Source organism: Psittacula echo (genome assembly GCF_963264785.1).
Source record: "Psittacula echo genome assembly, contig: SCAFFOLD_33, whole genome shotgun sequence".
Lineage (NCBI taxonomy): Eukaryota > Metazoa > Chordata > Aves > Psittaciformes > Psittacidae > Psittacula > Psittacula echo.
This window is the reverse complement of record NW_027664160.1, coordinates 1,399,018-1,420,035: the sequence shown is the minus strand read 5'-3', so window position 1 is coordinate 1,420,035 and position 21,018 is coordinate 1,399,018. Positions and strand designations below refer to the sequence as shown.

The 21,018-nt window shown below is 52.0% G+C and overlaps 1 protein-coding gene across 1 annotated transcript; it reads right to left on the bottom strand.

The window, feature by feature from the left end:
- Positions 1-11,507: 11,507 nt before the first annotated feature.
- LOC308232743 (olfactory receptor 14J1-like) lies at positions 11,508-12,374 on the bottom strand (the record flags this gene model as incomplete). Its single annotated transcript, XM_080639977.1, has 1 exon — positions 11,508-12,374. A coding segment is annotated over one exon (867 nt), but the record flags the coding sequence as incomplete, so codon positions are not given.
- Between the last annotated feature and the right edge of the window lie 8,644 nt (positions 12,375-21,018).

Here is a 21,018-nt window from a genome sequence, read left to right as displayed (position 1 = left end):
GATCAAGTCAGTGATCCAAAAGTACTGGTGGGCTTAACTAGACAAAATCTATCCTCCAGTATACTCTCTACCTAAGGGTATGGGGACCCAGGTAGAGGCCATTCTCAACCCCTTCGGTCAGGGGAAAGGGTGTGAGAAGGAGCAAACTGATACTGCATGTCCACAACTGGTAGATTATAGACACTGCTCCAAATTGGGTGTTTTCTTGCAGTCCTGATGCAGGTGAAAGGCAATCCTGAACTATTTTGTGGCACCCAACAAAATAGCAGACTCATGATTATCAGCTCTGGTGGAATCTCGCTTGTGAGATACAGTGACTGTGCTCGGGCAACCTCTGGGGGATAAAAGTCGGGGATGGGGAGGAGATGGAGGGGGGCCCAGGTACTGCTGGGGTTTTGTCCTGGGTTCAGCAGTAGCAGTCATTTTTCTCCTTCTTAGTAGCTGGTGCCGTGCTGTAGTTTTGACTTTCAGCCTGGGAACAGCACTGATAACACCCATGTTTTTAGTTGCTGCTCAGTAATGTTCACTCTGACCAAGGACTTTCTGAGTCTCATGCACTTCCAGGGAAGAGGGGAAGCCAGGAGGCAGCAGACACAGGACACCTGACCCAAACTAGCCAGAGAGGTATTCCATACCACAGCACGTCATGCACAGTCTATAACCTGGGGGCAGTTACCTGGAAGGGTGTGATCATGGCTGGGGTCAGACTCAGACTGGGTATTGGTGGGCATGTGGTGAGCGGTTGTATTCTCTCCCCTTGTTATTTCCCTTATCATTATTATTACTGGTGGTAGCAGCAGTGGTTTGTGTTATACCTTAGTTACTGGACTGCTCTTATCTCAAGCCGTGGGAGTCACATTCTTTCGATTCTCATCCCCATCCCTCCAAGAGCAGGGGAAGGAAGGAGGGGAGTGAGTGAGCAGCTGCGTGGTTCTGGGTTGCTGCCTGGGCTTAAACCACAACAGGTTTCAATATCCCACTGCTACCGATCCCTGCCACAGGCGCTCCTACTCATCCCCCACACAACCTCCTTGGTCTTTTTGGGGGGACACCCCAAATTAGGCACCCCCTAATATGGGGCTGCCCCCCAGCTCCCTGGCACCCGGGGAGGTGGAGGCTGGAATGCCCCATGGAGTGTGGTTTGGGGGCAACAAGGAGTGTGTTGGTGCTGATGTCTTTTGGGGAGGGGGAGCAGCCTTTTGGGGCCCCTCCAGGACTTTGTGTCCCCGGGGCTCATTTGTGGTTGGAGGCCCCAGGGTGATGGGAGGGCGCAGGTCACTTTTGGGCTGCCCCAGGGCCCTCATTTGGATGTCCTGCCAGCTCTTGTGATGCTACAGGGAAATTTGGGGTACCCCAGAATTTAGGGGGGCACCACGATTGTTTTGGATGCTTCCAGGGCCCTTTGGGGGGCAGCGTGGTTTTGGGATACCCCTTTATTGGGGTGCCTGTTTTGGGGGATCCACTGCCTCTGGCCCCATGAATTCACTACTGAACCCAAAGCAAAGTTGGGGTCCCCCCAGTGGATTTGAGGTCCCAGAGCAACTTATGGGACCCCCAGGGGAGGTGCTGGGGGGACCCCACTTTTCAGGACACCCCATTTTAGCGGGTTTGTGCCACTGCGCTGAGCTGGGGGAGGGCTTTGGAGCTGCGGGCTTTGGGTTTGGGGAGATTTGGGGGGATCCCAGGGGGAATTTGGGGATTCAGAACTCCTTGAGGTGTCTCAATTATTTGGGGGACTCCTTCTCCCCCAAAAATGGGGGTCCATCAATCCCAGGGCAGCCGAATCTCATTGGAAGCCCTAGGGAGCCCCGTTGCCAGAAATGGGAGGGATTGGGGGGGGGGTTGGAGGGATTTGGGGGTTCAAGGAACATTTGGGGGTTCGGGAGGATTCCCCATAACTCGCTGTAGGAAGCACATTACATTGGGGATCTCCCATGTGCCGAAAACAGGGGCTACCTGGGTCCCAGGGCACCCTGAGTCACTCTTGGGTGAGCAACGTTCCCCTAGGGTGAAGATGTGTTGAGGAGAAGAGTTTGGGGGTTCAGAGGGGATTTGGACATTCAGGGGGATCTCCAAATCTCCCCAGGGTGCTGCAGGGATTTGGGGAACATCCAGTGTCCCAAAACTAGGAGTTCCATTTGTCCCAGGGTACCCTGACTCTTCAGTGCCCCTGTTGGCCCATGCCAGTAAATGGTGGGAATTTGGGATTCAGAAAGAAACTGGAGGTTTTGGGGGATGTGGAGGTTCATGGGAATGTCCCCAGTCACTGCGGGGGGCAGAGTAATTTGGGGGACCAATGGAGCCCTCAAAGAGTAGCTACAGCCACCAGAGATCACCCCACAGATCATTGGGGAGGCGGGAACTGGAGATATGGGGGGACTCTGCCAGGTTTGATGGTGCAGATGGGGTATTTCCCCTTAATCTTTCCCGTGAGGATGCTGGCGATGAGCTCATCCCTCTGCTCGGGGCAGGGAATATACTCATGGAGGGCTATGTCCTTTTCAGGAAAGACAGGCCAGCCAGGCGGGGTGGTGGGGTTGCTCTTTATGTGCGAGAGCAGCTGCAATGTACTGAGCTCTGTCCAGGAACAGGGGACGAGCGAGTTGAGAGTCTGTGGGTGAGAATTAAGGGGCAGGCTGGCAGGGGCGGTACTGTTGTGGGTGTCTGTTACAGGCCACCAGATCAGGGTGAGGAAGTTGACGAGGCCTTCTACAGGCAGCTGAGAGCGGCCTCACAGTCGCAGGCCGTGGTTGTCGTGGGGGATTTTAACTTCCCTGATGTTTGCTGGAAGGACTACACAGCAACCCAGTCACAGTCCAGGAGGTTCCTCCAGTGTATGGATGATAACTTCCTCATCCAAATGGTGGATCAGCCAACCAGGAGAGGAGCGCTGCTGGATCTCATCCTCACTAACAAGGAGGGTCTGGTCGAAGCAGTAAAGGTTGAGGGCTGCCTTGGTTGCAGCGACCACGAGATGGTGGAATTCAGGATCTTGTGTGGTAGGACCAGTACAATAGCAAGTAGAATTGCAACCCTGGACTTTAGCAGGGCAAACTTTGGCCTTTTCAAGCAATTGCTAGGGGAAATCCCATGGGCAAGGCTGCTTGAAGGTAAAGGGGCCCAAGATAGTTGGTTGACATTCAAGAATTGCTTATTCCGAGCTCAAGAGCAGAGCATCCCGACACGTAGGAAGTCAAGGAAGAGGGCCAGGAGACCTGCGTGGCTAAATAAGGAACTGCTGGGTATGCTCAAGTGGAAGAGGAGAATTTATAGGTCATGGAAGGAGGGGCTGGCCACTCGGGAGGAATATAAGGCTGCTGCTAGAGGATGTAGGAAGGCAGCTAGGATGGCTAAGGCCTCCTTAGAATTAAATCTGGCCAGAGGGGTCAAGGACAACAGAAAGAGCTTTTTCAAATACATAGCTGATAAAACTAACACCAGAGGTAAGGTTGGCCCACTGGTGAACGGGATGGGTGCCCTGGTGACAGAAGATACAGAGATGGCAGAGTTATTGAATGCCTTCTTTGTGTCAGTCTACTCTGCCGGAGGCAGTCCTGAAGAGCCCTGTACTCCTGAGACCTCAGATGAAGTCAGGTCACTGGAGCAGTTTTCCTTAGTCGACGAGGAATGGGTTAGGGACCAGCTGAGCAATCTGGACACCCATAAATCCATGGGTCCAGATGGGATGCACCCGCGGGTGCTGAGGGAACTGGTGGAAGTCATTGCTAGACCACTCTCCATCATCTTTACCAAGTCTTGGGAAACGGGAGAGGTGCCTGAGGACTGGAGGAAAGCAAATGTCACTCCAGTCTTCAAAAAGGGCAAGAAGGAGGACCCGGGTAACTATAGACCGGTCATCCTCACCTCCATCCCTGGGAAAGTGATGGAACACCTTATCCTTGATGCCATCTTAAGGCATGTCAAGGATAAGAGGGTTATGAGGGGCAGTCAACATGGCTTTACCAAGGGGAAGTCATGCTTGACCAACCTCATAGCCTTTTATGAGCAAATAACATTGTGGATGGATGATGGCAGAGCGGTGGACGTGGTCTACCTTGACTTCAGCAAAGCATTTGACACAGTCTCCCACAGCATCCTCATAGCTAAATTGAGGAAGTGTTGCCTGGATGCTCAGGTAGTGAGGTGGACTGCAAACTGGCTGAAGGAGAGAAGCCAGAGAGTTGTAGTCTATGAGGTGGAGTCTAGTTGGAGGCCTGTATCTAGTGGAGTGCCTCAAGGGTCAGTACTGGGACCAGTATTATTTAATATATTCATCAATGATTTAGATGAGGGAATTGAGTGTACTGTCAGCAAGTTTGCTGATGACACTAAGCTGGGAGGAGTGGCTGACACGCCAGAAGGCTGTGCTGCCATCCAGCGGGACCTGGACAGGCTGGAGAGTTGGGCAGGGAGAAACTTGATGAAATATAACAAGGGAAAGTGTAGAGTCCTGCATCTGGGCAGGAACAACCCCAGGTTCCAATATAGGTTGGGGAACGACCTGTTAGAGAGCAGTGCAGGGGAGAGGTACCTGGGGGTAGTGGACGGCAGGATGACCATGAGCCAGCACTGTGCCCTTGTGGCCAAGAAGGCCAATGGCATCCTGGGGTGTATTAGAAGGAGGGTGGTCAGTAGGTCGAGAGAGGTCCTCCTTCCCCTCTACTCTGCCCTGGTGAGACCGCATCTGGAATATTGTGTCCAGTTCTGGGCCCCTCATTTCAAGAAGGACGGGGACCTGCTGGAGAGAGTCCAGCGCAGGGCAACTAAGACGATTAAGGGAGTGGAGCATCTCCCTTATGAGGAAAGGCTGAGAGAGCTGGGTCTCTATAGTTTGGAGAAGAGGAGACTGTGGGGGGACCTTATTAGTGTATATAAATATATAAAGGGGGAGTGTCATGAGGATGGAGCCAGGCTCTTCTCAGTGGCAAACAATGATAGGACAAGGGGTAATGGGTATAAACTGGAACACAAGAGGTTCCACTTAAACTTGAGAAGAAACTTCTTCTCAGTGAGGGTGACAGAACACTGGAACAGGCTGCCCAGGGAGGTTGTGGAGTCTCCTTCTCTGGAGACATTCAAAACCCGCCTGGACACATTCCTATGTAACCTTACTTAGGTGTTCCTGCTCTGGCAGGGGGATTGGACTAGATGATCTTTTGAGGTCCCTTCCAATCTCTAACATACTGTGATACTGTGATACTGTGAATGCAACCAAGGGGGGATTCCTGGGAGCTGGGCTGACCCTTGCACTCCTCTGAGCTCTGACAGGGAGGTAGTTCTCCAAGTTCTCCTGCCCTGACACCTTCTCAGCACCTCTGACACCAGCAGCTCCTGCACACAGAAGGCTCCTGCTTCGCCCCCAGCACCTCTGCAGGCAGAGCTCAGCTCCAAGCACATGAACGAGCCCAGCGCCTCCTCCTCACCCATCCCCTGCTCCTACAGCTGCGATGGCACCAGCACATCTCCTGACAGCTTCTCCTCCCTTTAGAGCACGCACCCACCATGTGTTTCAAGGCAACACTACAACAGGATTGCAAAGTCAAAGAACATGTACCTGGATGCGCAGGGCAGCCACGGGAAATGCAGCCTCCCGAGGGAGGGGTCTCCTCTGCACTGGTTCCTGCAGGGCTCTGGCTCCTTCAATAGCCCATGCTCAGCGTGGGGGCCCCGTCACAATGGGCGTCTCCACAGCGACCACCACGGCTTTGTGCTGGCGGCAGCATCGTGCCCATGGCACTTGGCACCCAGGGGTGCTCCGGGAGTGGCTGCAGGAGGTTCAGCCTCTGCCCAGGTGGCTCGGGCAGGTCCGAGCACAGCATATAGCATATAGCAAGGCACAGCATATCATAGAACAGCAGAGCATAGCATAGCTATGGAGAACCCAGTGCCCTGATAGCTCGGTGTCTGGAGGTGAACTCACCCCCAGCCAGCAGTGCGAATCATCGGGGCCCAGGTTCTGGGGAGACGCTGGCTCAGGCAGTCGGCTGTGTCCCATCTCCCTTGACAAACTGCCACCACAATCCGCAAGTGGCCCATGCCCACTGTGCCAAGAGGCTGGGATGCAAAGCAGAGAATTACAAGGGTGTCCCAGTCACATGGGGAACCCCAAATGTGGTTTTACACAGGGTTCTCACAACCTTCAAACGGTCACGTACCACACACTTGGACTGAGCACTAGCATCCTCATTAATAGTCCAGTCAATCACTGCCAGGCGCTCATACTATTTCTGCTGCAGTCCTGCTCTTGTCTATTGAGGCAGATGTCCCTGGAGCCAGTCCTGCAAGAGATACTGATTAATGGTGTGCGGGACAGTGGGAGGGTTTCAAAGACATGCTGGAGGGGCTGGGATTCTGCCATTATTTCTGCTGGGCTGCAATACCCCTTCTCCTTCACAGACAGCTCTAAGATACCCTAAAGAAAAGTCCTAGTTCCAGGGCTGGGCTGAAGCTCCCAGGAAAAATCCACTACCTCATCACATTACAGTGTACATATAAATATATAGAGACACACGTATAAATAAAAGACCTATGAATACTTGAAAGACTGGTTGATCTAGCAGTTAGAGGAAGACAATTTTCATCACATGCCTTGTGGGTCCCACCAACCAGGGTCCAAAATGCCAGTGACAGGGTGACGAGAGGCAGCAAAGATGCCATCCCAGGGGGATCAGTCTCCTGAGAGAGGGGAGAATAAAACAACCCAAAAGTGAAACAGCCTGAAGCAAGCACTGATGTTCCCTCCCTCAACTGGCAGACACACTGCCTTCCTGCAGTGTCATTTCTCTGCTGAGAGACAGAGTTAAGGCTAAAAATCAGCTTTTCTTAGAATCACAGAATCATTGCATTTGAAAAGACCCTTGAGAACATCAAGACCAACCATTAACCTGTCCCTAACAAGTCCACATGCTGACCATGACAACATCCCTGTTGGATACCCTCTCTGGATGGTCACCAACAGCAACTGGAAGCAAGTCAAATTTTACAGCCTACCATAATTTCACTCATTTCTATTCTATCCTGTTTGTTGTTAAACATTCTGCTCTACATTAGAGCATGGAAATCAGCTGGACAAGTTACGTTACTGCAGAAACCCCCTCGCATAGATCATGGGACTTAAACACATTTAACAATCTCTTAATAACTGAGTAAACCAACCAAACATTTCCCTCAATTTATAACTGGAATTCAGCACTACTCTGTTTGGAGGCACAGAGACAAGGGGTGACCACACCACTCTGTGAGAAGGATGGATTGAGGGAGACCTTTGTTGCTTTTTCTCCTAGAACACAGGGGAGGAGAGAATGAAATGTTACCTTTAATAACAAAAATATATTCCAATTACTACGGAAAATATGGAGCAAGATGCTGAAGTCCAACAGGTTTTAACAGGAAGAACAACAATTCACTAGAAATTCCCTCCTGTGCTGTTTCCTTTCCAGCCCATGGATACTTTCCTCAATAACTGACAAGTGCACATGACACAGCAAGAGATCTGTGTGTCTACTGCACATGCAGGTGAACAGTTCCTTTTGGTGTTAGATCTGTAGAGTCAGATTTATCTCCAAAGCAATTCAACCATGTACCAAGGAAACAGACAGGTAATTTTCAGCTGTATCTTGAACACTGACAGGGATGGGGCAGCCACAGCTTCGCTGGGCACCCTGTGCCAGTGTCCCACCACTCTCACAGGAAACAACTTCTAAGATCTCACCTCAGTCTCCCCTCTCTGTCAGGTTAAAGCGCTTCCCCCTTGTCCCATCCCCACAGGCCCTTCTTCTCCACACAAGAAATGAGGGCAGATCCCAGGATTTAAGGCAGCCGCAGCGCTCCGCTGCCGGCTCAGCCAGCACAACTCGCACACCGAGTCCAAAGCAGCCACTCTGGGGAAGTCACTTGAGGTGTTCTTGGCAACTCCTAAAGCACCCCAAGATCGCCATCGCCACCCACCTCGTTCCACGCTCCTGTGTCCACAGGTGTCACCGGCTCTGAGACTCCAAGACGGAAACCACCAGAGGAGCTGCTCTTGCCTCCTCCATGGGTAGCTTGTGCTCCGTTGGGCAGCTGTCGTCTCCCGGTGCCTCCACTGAAGGGTTCCGTGGGGTTCCGTGGCCTCGCACACGTGAACACGGGGAGATCCAGAATCAGCCACCCCTGTGCTCCCATGTCCCTATGGTCATTGTGATGCATGAGCTCTGACTGGGTCCATGGGTTGCTCTGTAGGTGCTGCAGGCATTCTCTGGGATTCTCTAGGAGTATCCCCAGGATGCTCTGGGCATGCTTTAGGTGTCACCGCAGACCAAATCCCTCCCAAATCTGGCAAACCGGGGGTTTATTGGATTTTTTTTATTCCAGTCTTGCCACGAGCAAGGAGCATTTTCTCCATCCTGACACTTGTTAAATAGAATTTCTCTCCTTCTCATCAAATCTATATTAAATCTATGGTAAATCCAGGCAGAGCTGACTCTCTGCATGCCTGGAACCAGGAAAGACCTGCTGCTGGAAGGATATCATTCTGGGCAACCTGTGACAGTGTCCCACCATGCTCACAGGGAAGAACTTCCTCCTAAGGTCCCATCTTATTCACCCTCTTCTGTCAACTTAAAGCCGTTCCCACTTGTCTGATCACTTCATGCCCTTGTAAGGAATCCCCCTCCACCTTTCTTGTAGGCATCAAACAGATACTGGAATTCAAAGTCATTGCCTAAGTCATCATCTAAATTATCATTTACATCATCTTCAAATCGTTGTGAATTCAAAGTTGAATTAAAATTCAATTATTGCTAAATCACCATTGGATTCCCATTTGATTTTGATTCAGTCACTGATTAATTACCATTGGTCATTAATAAGGCCCTTTCAGTTATCCCCACAAGGATGACTTCTCTGAACCATTCCCCTCTGAAGCACAATGAGTCACAGCTCCAAGTCCACTTCCCTTCAGGTGTGCAGCAGCAGATCCAGCAAGTGCCCCTGCTCCAAATCAGTTCCTTGGCCTCCCTCTGCTCAGCTTTTGGCCAAAGCAGGGGAGAAGGCCTGCTGTCCTGTGGCTGGTCACTCCGCTAAGGTGATTGTGTGTTCTCAGAAGCCCCAACAGAAGGTGGGGATGCTCAAAGGCTGGTAGTTGCAAAGCAGAGGAGGAGAGGTGGGCAGGCTGCCTTACCTTTCCTGGGCGGTAGTCTGCTGGCCCTGGCTTCTCTGTTTTGTTTCCTCCAAGGCTGCTTTTGGTTCCATCGTGTACGTGGGACCCCCTTTTCTGTAGATGTCCAGTTCCACCTTGGGGAGTGCAGCAGGACCTGGTGTCTGTAAGAGAGGCAGAGAGGTTGCTGGGCATACAAGTGTTCTGCTGACAGGCAGGGTACTCCACAAAATGATCACACACTAGCTGGATAACATGCACAGTAAATTAAACAAGCACACTAAAGCAAACTGGGTAGATATCTCTGTATAGTAAATAAGTACAATAAAACAAACCATGTATGTGTATAAATATATAAGTAAAGTACAGAGGAAATTAGCAATGCATCAAACCAATACTGCATAGAGAGAACAGAGATTAAGAAAAAACACATCACCAGTCACCACCGAATCATCATCCAGGCCCACACTTCAGCTGGAAGCCGCCTTGCAGCCGATGGCAGGAGTCTCAGGTAATGGGGAAGTTCCTAGGCAGTGCGTCCACCTATAGGTGAGGCCTCAGATTCAGCTACAACAGGTTCCTGCTTTTATACCCTTAGAAACAGAAGGGGCTTTATGCCACCTCTGTTACTGTTGACTCGTGGGGCCATGCAGTTTCTCATCATCTCAGTGTTGGCTGCACTGAGAGCATTGGCCAGGCACCCCGGCGTGCCCAAGTGGGAAGCTCGTAGAACAGCTGCTCCCTCACAGTCAGTATTTACAACTCAGATTCCACCAGGGCTGAGAATCATGAGTCTGCTCTGTTGATGGTTGCCACCAAATAGTTCAGGACTGGCTTTGCACCAGCGTCAGGACTGCCAGAAAACACTCGATTTGGGGCAGTGTCTATAATCTACCAATTGTGGACATGCAGTATCAGTTTGCTCCTTCTCACACCCTTTCCCCTGACCGAAGGGGTTGAGGACGGCCTCTACCTGGGTCCCCATACCCTTAGGTAGAGAGTATTCTGGAGGGTAGATTTTGTCTAGTTAAGCCCACCAGCACTTTTGGATCACTGACTAATGCTGCGCTTGAGCATTTTGGGCATCTCCCCACTGCCCCAGTCCTGCCAGCCCATCTGTGCCAAGCACTTAAAATCACAGCATCACAGTATCACAGTATGTTAGAGATTGGAAGGGACCTCAAAAGATTATCTAGTCCAATCCCCCTGCCAGAGCAGGAACACCTAGATGAGGTTACATAGGAATGTGTCCAGGTGGGTTTTGAATGTCTCCAGAGAAGGAGATTCCACAACCTCCCTGGGCAGCCTGTTCCAGTGTTCCGTCACCCTCACTGAGAAGAAGTTTCTTCTCAAGTTTAAGTGGAACCTCTTGTGTTCCAGTTTGTACCCATTACCCCTTGTCCTATCATTGTTTGCCACTGAGAAGAGCCTGGCTCCATCCTCGTGACACTCCCCCTTTATATATTTATATACACTAATAAGGTCCCCCCTCAGTCTCCTCTTCTCCAAACTATGGAGACCCAGCTCCCTCAGCCTTTCCTCATAAGGGAGATGCTCCACTCCCTTCACCATCTTAGTTGCCCTGCGCAACTAAGAGTAATGAGGACGTATTTAATAAACTTAAAGTGCTCAGTTTCTTAAAAGCCACAGCTTCTCTGGGCACCCTGTGCCACTGTCTCACCACCCTCACAGGAAAGAACTTCTGCCTAAGAGCTTATCTCAGTCTCCCCTCTGGCAGGTTAAAGCCATTCCCCTTGTCCTGTCCCTACAGGCCCTGTTCCAAAGCCTCTCTCCAGGTTTCTTGTAGCCCCTTTAGGCTCTGGGAGCTGCTTGAAATTCTCCCCTTAAGGAGCCTTCTCTTCTCATAGCTGTGCTGAGGATCCCCTCTGAGCAGGGACAACACAAAGCCTTTTCCACGTGCCTCCCTCACTTAGCTGTGCTCTCCCTTGCTTGTCAGCACTGGCATCTTTGTCCCCCTCCATCTCCTCCCCATCCCTTGATCTGGTGCTGTCAGTGCAGTACGGGGTTGGGCCTCCAGCAGTGAACACCCTCATCTGCAGCTTGAGGAACCAGGAGTCAGGGATACTGTGAGGAAGCTGGTGTCTGGATGTGTTTCAGCAGCCATGTACTGCTCACTTAACCCTGGAAAGGGCTTCCAGTGTATGTCATGTCAGGCCACGTCTGTCTTTGCTGCTTTACAGTTGTTTTCTTTTTTCCACTTGTGATGTTGCTGTCTTCAAAGCCATGTCAGTTTTCATCCCCTGCTACTTCAGTATCTGCCCACCTTGTCTGACCCACAGACGTTGTGTCAATGGGGTCTCTCACTGTATTTGAGTAAAAGAAATGATCCTGCAGCAACTTCTTCTCTGTGCTATGTCCTCCCATGGCAGGTGGGGGGGTTCACTGCTGGGGGCACCACTGAGTACAGCACTGACACCACCACATCCAGGGATGGGGAGGAGGTGGTGGTGGGCTTCCAATAGGCAAATGCTGAAGTGCTGAGAAGCAGAGAGAGCACGGCCAGGTGAGGGAGGCACGTGGAAAAGGCTTTGTGGCGTCCCTGCTCAGAGGGGATCCTCAGCACAGCCCTGAAGATCTGCACATAGGACCCCACAATGAACACAAAACAGCCAAGTGCCAAACAGAAACCAAGCACATGAAGCCCAACTTGCCTGAGGTAGGAATGTGAGCAGGAGAGCTTGAGGATCTGGGGGATTTCACAGAAGAACTGCTCCACAGCATTGCCTCGGCAGAGGGGCAGTGAAAATGTATTGGCTGTGTGCAGCAGAGCATAGAGAAACCCAGCGCCCCAGGCAGCTGCTGCCATGTGGACACAAGCTCTGCTGCCCAGGAGGCTCCCGTAGTGCAGGGGCTTGCAGATGGCCACGTAGCGGTCATAGGACATGAGAGTGAGGAGGAAATACTCTGCTGACATGAAAAAGAGAAAGAAAAAGAGCTGTGCAGCACAACCTGTGTAGGAGATGGCCCTGGTGTCCCACAGGGAATTGGCCATGGATTTGGAGACAGTGGTGGAGATGCAGCCCAGGTCCAGCAGGGAGAGGTTGAGGAGGAAGAAGTACATGGGGGTGTGGAGGTGCTGGTCGCAGGCTGTGCTGGTGATGATGAGGCCGTTGCCCAGGAGCGCAGCCAGGAAGATGCCCAGGAAGAGCCAGAAGTGCCAGAGCTGCAGCTCCCGCGTGTCTGCGAATGGCAGGAGGAGGAAGTGGGTGATGGAGAAAAAGGCAGTGAAAGGTTAGGACAGGAGGGATGTCAGATATAGAAGTTCAATTTAAACACTTAAAACTGTGAACACTTTCAGGCTACAGAAGAGAGGCTCAGTGTGAGTTGGTTGTGATTATCTCTGACATTGTTTGGTTTGTTTGTTTTCCCAGTGTCACAGCTGACAAGTGACATTTTAGGGATAAATTTGCTAAGAAGTATTTTGAAGGCAACTGTGAAGAGTCTCAGCATTGGGCAGGAAAAAGGGCACAACTGTCTGTGGGTTCGTGTCTATGCAAATTGCTGCAGAGTCCATTAGTCTGGTTCTCAGCTGCCCTGCACTTTCTAGAGGGACAGTCAGCTCCTTGCCCAGCAGAGCATGGCCAGCAGCCACCTCCAGTGCCAGACACCAAGAGAGCTGCCTGAACGCACCCTCCCCAGGCCTGGGCTGCACTTTCCCCCCACTCCCTGCCCATGTCTCTGCCGCCTGGAGCTGTCCCTGCCAGGAGCTGCTGCTCTGGGCCCAGCTCTGCTCCCTCTCAGTGCTCCCAGAGCCCATCCCATGGGCTGTGTGCTCAGCTCTGCCCTGCACACCCCTCCCGGCAGCAGGGCTCTGCCCAGGGGCAGCTCTGCCTCTGCAGGGGCTCAGGAGCAGCTCACACAAGTCCTGACAAGACTCTCGGTGCCTTCTCCAAAGCAGAGAAAGAAATTCCCAGCTCCCACTGCCCAACCTGCCCACCAGGAGTGAAAAACATCAGAGGTCAGGATCCTTCCCTATCAGGCAATCGCTGCCTCAGTGTCTTTCAGAAGGACTCTGCAAACGTGCTTAGAGAGATGTGGAGCTCTGAGCAGCCCTGACCCACACAGCACCCTCTCCAGTGCACAAGAACACTTCTACTGCCCTGCCAGGGGTTGTTGCTTACCCCCAGCGCCTCTCCCCCAGAGCCGTGGGGAGCTCCCTGGCAGGCTGAGTGCTGACCCTGACAGGCAGCAGAATCCCTGCCCCTGCACACAGCCCCTGGGCTGCAGGCACCCTGCTCGCAAGGACAGCGCTGGGCACCCCTGCCTGCACACCCACATTCACACCATGCAGCCAGCTCCGGGACAAGGGACCTGCCTTGTCCTGTCCCTCGCATGGCGCAGAGGGAAGCCCTGCTCTGCAGCACATCCTGCTCCTTATCTACACAGAGAAGCCAAGAGAGTCCTCCTGACAGATCCCATGGACTGTTCCAGGCAGCAGCTTGAGGAGATCCCTCCAGGAACTGCAGCTGCATTGCCCTGCACCCAGAGCCTTACCATGCACAGGGCTGGGAAGGTTTCTCCTGCAGGGAGCTCTCAGCATCCTCCACTGCCAAGTGCCTTTAAGCTCTCTGAGGCTTGCAGGTCTCCCCTTGGTCCCAGCTCACCAGGAGAGGTCCAGCCCAAGGTGGCTCTGCCTCTGCCCCACTGGGCTCCTTCCAGGGCTCCCTGAGTCTCCAGAGGAACCTCATGGTTAACAGCATGAAGCAAGCACTGATGTTCCCTCCCTCAGCTGGCAGACACACTGCCTTTCTGCAGTGTCATTTCTCTGCTGAGAGATGCAGTTTGGTGTAAACAAAGTTTCTCACAATTGCAGAATCATTTAGATTCAAAAAGACCCGTAAGATCAACTCTTAACTCTATTAACCAAACACTGTCATGTCCACCTCTGATCCATGTCAACAAGTGCCACGTCTCCATGTGTTTTAAAGGTCTCTAGGAATGGTGACACAACCACTTCTGTGGGCAGCCTCTTTCTTGTCCCATCGTTAGGACAGCCAGACAAAGACAGGCTGGGATCTCCTTTACCCTTGCTGATGGAGTGGATTCACCCTGGTTAGTTGAGGCATCTCCTCCTAAGTCTCTAGGCCTGGGGCTGGAAGGGAACTCAGCTCCCTTCCGTGAACACCACAAACCCACAGGAGGTAGAATTCCTCCTCCCTCTGGTCACGTCTTCCTTGAAAAGGCACCTGCATGAGGGAGCTCTTTGTCTCAGCATTAACATTGACGGGGGCCAGGAGTGAGGTGTCTGGGTGCAAATCTCTGGTGACAGTTGGCATTACAGGGCTGGTCAAAGTTACGTGCAAGTTATAGAGACAGGCCAAAGATACGTGCAGGCTGATATAGAGACAAGACAATGTCGTTGGGAATATTCTTGTAAGCGCTCAGAGGCATCAGGCATCAGTTGCTATCAGTGATGCCAGGTCTGTCCTTTCTGCCACCCTTTAGCTGCAGGCATTGAGGGAACACAAAGTACATCACTGCAGGGTCTTTACTCACTCCCTTGATGATCCAGCTAAGGAACAGCCCAAGCATTTTAACTGTGTGCTTGGCTACCTCTGGCTTTCAGAGACAGCATCCTTTATGCACAGCGATGGGTCATAGCAAATCTCAGACAAGCTCAAACAGGAATTTTAAAGCACCAGGATGAGATGCTCCTACTTCAGGAACAGTTAAAGAAGAAACAAGATAACACAGGACCACCACTAAATAAAGCAAGAGTACATGCAGGTAGATCTCAGACAGCCTATCTCCTCTTTGCCTCAGTTACCACCAGCAAGATCTCTCAGGACTTTGTGCTTTGAGAAAGGACCCTGGATGGGAAAGGGGAACAACCAGCACTGCATGGGGATCAAGTCAGGGGTTAGGGTCTTTGCAGACTACACCCTTACCAGTCCATGAGACCAATGGGGCAGCATCCAAGGTGCTGAGAGAATGTTTTTCACCAGGACCTGCTGGTTTGTTGCTGTCCCAGGAAAAAAATGCACTGGACTCTGTGAGGCATCATTTAAAATGCTGTTCCCTAGATCTAGCTCCGTAAGCAGAGAATTGTACAGGTAGTCTCATGTCCCTTTGATGGCTGGAACCCCAAGAGATGTAGCACGGAGACAAGAAGGATGAGGAGGGTGGATGCCCCCTGCATGAAGGGGAAACTTGGATTTCTGGAGGTCCTCTGTGTGACAGGGAACAGGTTGGGTTGGCTTTTGTGACTGAGGATCAGAGGAGTTGGTGAGAGGGACATTGTGCTCACAGTTACAAACTACTTGCTCAGGGAGGGGAAACAGAAAAGGTCTTTTGTCAGCAGCTAAGGAAGTCTCCAGGCTAATGAGCAGGTTCCTTGCAGGTAATTGCCCTGGTGGTCCCTGGCCATGCAAAGCAACAGGGTGCAACAGTGTGGAGGGTCTTGGCACAACCGGTTAACACAGGTGCAGGGCGGGCCAACAAGGGTGATGCTCCCCTGGAAAAGCTGGTCAGGATGTGATCATCAGTGTCAGCCTTGGCTGTCATGAGCATGCAGTAGTGGGGACTCAGATGCTAAAGGGCATGAGGAAGGCCAGCAGCAGAGAACAGACTCTGGACTTATTTGGGGACAATTCCAGGAGTTTCCATGGGAAGCGGCTCTGATGGTGAAGGAGCATGAGCAAGTCTGATAACAATCCCTGAGCCTGGAATACCTGGAGGGCTTCCAAGGTCCTCCAGGGCTTTTGCCACCTTTCTGAATGGCGGTCAGGCTCCTGAGGGCTTTAGCACAGTTCCAGAGCACCTGCGCATTCTGGAATGCCCGGTGTTATTCCGCAGCCTTGCCAGAGCCTGCTGAGGCCTCTGCCTCCATCTGGAATGCTTGAGGAGATTCTGCAGGGTTGGTGCAGACTGCCAGGGCCCTGCCATGTTCTGCAATGTTGGGTGTCCTTCCAAGCGTGCTGGTGCAAGCACTTCCCTGGGCACTGCTGGAACCCTCCAGTTTCCCAGCAGGGCCTTCGCCGCCTTCCAGCGGCCCCGATGTGCTGCCATGGTGCCGTGGTTTAAGTCCAGTCAGTAATTCAGAACCACGTAGTCGCTCGCTCACTCCCCCCCTTCCTCCCCCCCACTCCCAGAGGGATGGGAAGGAGAATCGAAAAAATATAACTCGCACAGTTTGAGATAAGAACAGTCCAGTAACTAAGGAATAACACAAACCACCGCCGCTACCACCAGTAATAATAATAGAATCATAGAATCATAGAATTGTAGAATCATAGAATAGTAGGATTGGAAAGGACCTTAAGATCATCTAGTTCCAACACCCCTGCCACAGGCAGGGACACCTCTCACTAAACCATGCCACCCAAGGCTTTGTCCAACCTGGCCTTGAACACCACCAGGGATGGAGCATTCAGAGCTTCCCTGGGCAACCCATTCCAGTGCCTCACCACCCTCTCAGTAAAGAATTTCTTCCTTAGATCCAATCTAAATTTCTCTGTGTAAGTTTTAACCCATTGCCCCTTGTCCTATCATTACAGTCCCTAATGAAGAGTCCCTCCCCACCATCCTTATAGCCCCACTTCAGATACTGGAAGGCTCCTATGAGGTCTCCACGCAGCCTTCTCGAGGCTGAGCAGCCCCAACTTTCTCAGCCTCTCTTCATACGGGAGGTGCTCCAGTTCCCTGATCATCCTCGTGGCCTCCTCTGGACTTGTTCCAACAGTTCCATGTCCTTTTCCTGTTGAGGACACCAGAACTGCACACAATGCTCCAAGTGAGGTCTCACGAGAGCAGAGTAGTGGGGCAGGATCACCTCCTTCAACCTGCTGCTCACGCTCCTCTTGATGCAGCCCAGGATACGGTTGCTTTCTGGGCTGCGAGTGCACACTGCAGCCGGCTCATGTTCATTTTTCATCGACCAACACCTCCAAGTCTTTCTCCACAGGGCTGCTCTGGATCTCTGCTATCCCCAACCTGTAGCTGTGCCTGGAATTGCTCCGACCCAAATGTAGGACCTTGCACTTGGCATGGTTAAACTTCATAAAGTTGGCATCAGCCCACCTCACAAGTGTGTCGAGGTCCCTCTGCATGGCATCCCTTCCCTCTGGCATATCAACTGAACCACACAGCTTGGTGTCATTGGCAAACTTGCTGAGGGTTCACTCAATCCCACTGTTCATGTCAGCGACAAAGATGTTGAACAAGACCGGTCCCAACACCCATCCCTGAGGGACACCACTCGTTACCGGTCTCCAGCCGGACATCGAGCCATTGACCACAACTCTTTGCGTGCGGCCATCCAGCCAGATCTTTATCCACGAATGGTCCACCCATCAAATTGATGTCTCTCCAATTAGAGACAAGGATGTCATGTCGGACAGTGTCAGACGCTTTGCACAAGTCCAGGTAGATGACCTCAGCTGCTCTGCCCCTGTCCATCAGTTCCATAGCCCCATCATAGAAGGCCACCAAATTGGTCAGGCAGGATGTCCCCTTAGTGAAGCCATGCTGGCTGTCACCAACCACCTCCTTGTTTTTCATGTGCATGCCTTGCAGGAGAACCTGCTCCAAGATTTTGCCAGGCACAGAGGTGAGACTGACTGCTCTGTAATTCCCTGGGTCATCCATTTTCCCCTTCTTGAAAATGGGGGTTATATTTCCCTTTTCCCAGTCATCGGGAGCTTCACCTGACTGCCATGATCTTTCAAATATGATGGACTGTGTAAACTGCATTTGCCAGCTCCTTCAGGACCCATAGATGGATTTCATTAGGTCCCATGGACCTATGCACGTTCAGGTTCTTAAGATGGTCTTGAACCAGATCCTGTCTTACAGTGGGCCCAAGGTCTTCATTCTCACAGTCCCTGCTTCTGCCTTCCAAGACTTGGGTGATGTGGTCAGAGCCTTTGCCAGTGAAGACTGAGGCAAAGAAGTAATTCAGAACCTCAGCCTTCTCCAAATATAGGGTAGCCAGTTCTCCTGCTAGTTTCTGGAGGGGGCCTATGTTGTCCCTAGTCTGTCTTTTATTTGCTATGTACCTATAGAATCCCTTCCTGTTATCTTTCACATCCCTAGCCAAGTTTAATTCTAACTGGGCCTTAGCTTTCCTAACCTGGTCCATAGCTTCTCAGACAACATCCCTGTATTCTTCCCAGGCTGCCTTCCACCATCCCCTCAAGTTCAAATGCTTTTTCCCTTTGCTGGTGCTGGTGGCTGAGTGTGCTGGCAGAAGCAATGTGGCTCCAAGGACTCAGCTCTGTATCACTGCAGGGGTTTCATGAAGCCGCTCTGCGAAAGCTCTGATACCCACCAGGGCTGTTAGATGTAAGAGAGTTTCAGTGTCTGCACTCACAACTATGAAGATTGTGGCTGCAGAGCAGAGCTTCAGCGTGACTTTATCAGGATTTTTGCAGGAGTTTCTCAGCTGACAAGTGCTATTTGAGGTGTAGAAATCCTAATTTTTGTAACTGAACACGTGATCAGTATTAGGACAGGAGAGATGAAAGGGCTTAGCAGCCCATGGATTAGTGCATAGTCTGGAGAGCTGCAGATTCCATCACTCTTGTTCCCAGCTGCCCTGCACTGGTCCTTGTGATGCCTGAAGTATTTCTGCACACACAGATAAATTGAGAGAATAAAAGGAGAAAGAATGAGATAAAGAAAAACTGGACTCTGGTGCCAGCTAGGGACCTCTGCTGTTGCAAAGGGCAGAACTTCTCCCTCGCATCCCAGGGTGCAGCTGTGATAGACAGAGTAGGACACAGCCCTTGGAAGCAGAAGCAAAGGACTTTGAGTGCAGAGCGCCAACCCCAAGGGAAGGCTCCGCAATAGTCAGGACCCTACGGGAGAGCATCTCTCTGCGTCCCAGGAGCCCAGCCCAGCTCATCAGCAGAGGCCCAGCCCAAGGTGGCTCTGCCTCTGCCCGGCTGGGCACCATCCAGGGCTCCCTGGTGCTCCAGGGGAACACCATGGGAAACAGCCTGAAGCAAGCCCTGATGTTCCCTCCCTCAGCTGGCAGACACACTGCCTGCCTGCAGTGTCATTTCTCTGATGAGAGACAGAGATTGGTCTGAACAACAAGATTTTGTAGAATCAGGGAACCATTTAGGCTGGAAAAGAACCTTAAGATCATCGAGTCCAACATTAACCAAACACTGGCAAGTCAACACATTAACTATGTCCCTTAGAACATGTCTATTAAATACCTCCAGGGTTGGTGACACAACCACTTCTGCAGGCAGCCTGTTTCTTGTCCCATTATTAGACACCCTCTCACAGTAGAATGGGGTTTTGCTGAGCATGGCTCTTCCTGTGACCTATTCAAACTGGCCCGGATGGACCAAAAAGAACTTTAATGTTCAAATCGCCTCTTTTAAATACACTGAACCAACATATTTTGAGTGGGAAAAGGGACTCTTGTCTTTAGTCCCAGCAGTAAAACAAACTGAGAACACTAATCAAGAACAATCTTCCATTCAATCCTTTCAGTCAACTTGATAGTATCCCAAAGGGAATTGCTCCTCAGGATGGAGCTGCACAAACCCACTGGCAGAAAACGGCATGCCTACCTACCGGGGTTTGCAGAGGAAGTGAAATTACCTGAAGGACAGACTGAAGTTTCCAAACTACTGCAGATGCCTGTAAATGCAGAGCCATCAGCGTTACAACAACCTTTCAAACCCTCACCAGGTTTAGCAGCACCTCCCTTCACCGAGGGAGCACCAACAGAAAATACCTTGTTCACCGGTGCCTCAGCAAAAGGGATCACAGAATCATAGAATCATCCAGGTTGGAAAAAACCTTTAAGCTCTTCCAGTCCAACCCTTACCCCAGCACTGCCAAGGCCACCACTAACCCATGGCACTGAGACCTCGTCTCCACGGGGTGTGAACCCTTGCAGGGACGGTGACTGCAGCCCTGCCCTGGGCAGCCTGTTCCAATGCCTGAGCACCCTCTGGGGCAGGAATTGTTCCTCAGCTCCATCTAAACCTGCCCTGGTGCAGCTTGAGGCCGGTTCCTCTTGTCCCATCCCTTGTTCCTTGGGAGCAGAGCCCAGCCCCTCCTGGCTCCATCCTCCTCTCAGGCAGTTGTAGGGAGCCATCAGGTCCCCCCTGAGCCTTCTCTTCTCCAGACTGAACCCCCCAGGTCCCTCAGCCGTTCCCCATCACACTCTGCTCCAGGCCCTGCACCAGCTCCATTGCCCTTCTCTGGCCCCGCTCCAGCACCTCAATGTCTCTCTTGTAGTGAGGGGCCCAGAACTGAACACAGGATTCGAGCTGCAGCCTCACCAGTGCCCAGTGCAGCGCACAACCACTGCCCTGGCCCTGCTGCCACACTGGTGCTGATCCAGGCCAGGATGCTGGTGGCTTCCTGGCTGCCTGGGCACAAGCTGCTCCTGTTCAGCTCCATCAATCAGCACCCCCAGCTCCTTTCCCATGAGCAGTTTCCAGCCGCTCTTCCCCAAGCCTGGAGCGTTGCAGGGGGTTGTTGTGGCCCAAGTGCAGGAGCCGGCACTTTGCCTTCTGCAACCTCATCCCATTGGCCACAGCCCATGGATGCAGCCTGTCCAGATCCCTCTGCAGAGCTTCCTGCTCTCCAGCAGATCAATGCTCCCACTCGATTTGGTGTCATCTGCAAATTTACACATCCCAGTATGGAGCAGTACCGACCAGTTTGCACCAGTACAGAACAATATAGGCCACTATGGCCCCAGATACTGCTGGGGTTTCAATATCCCAGTGCTCCCAGTCCCTCCTGCAGGTCTTCTCATTTGCAGCCATGTTCAACTCCCAATCCCTCCCAGTGCTCCCACTACCTGCTGCAGGTGCTTCCAGTCCCTCTCAGTCCTCCCCAGTCCCTCCCAGTGCTCCCAGTCCCTGCCACCGGTGCTCATTCTTCCCCCC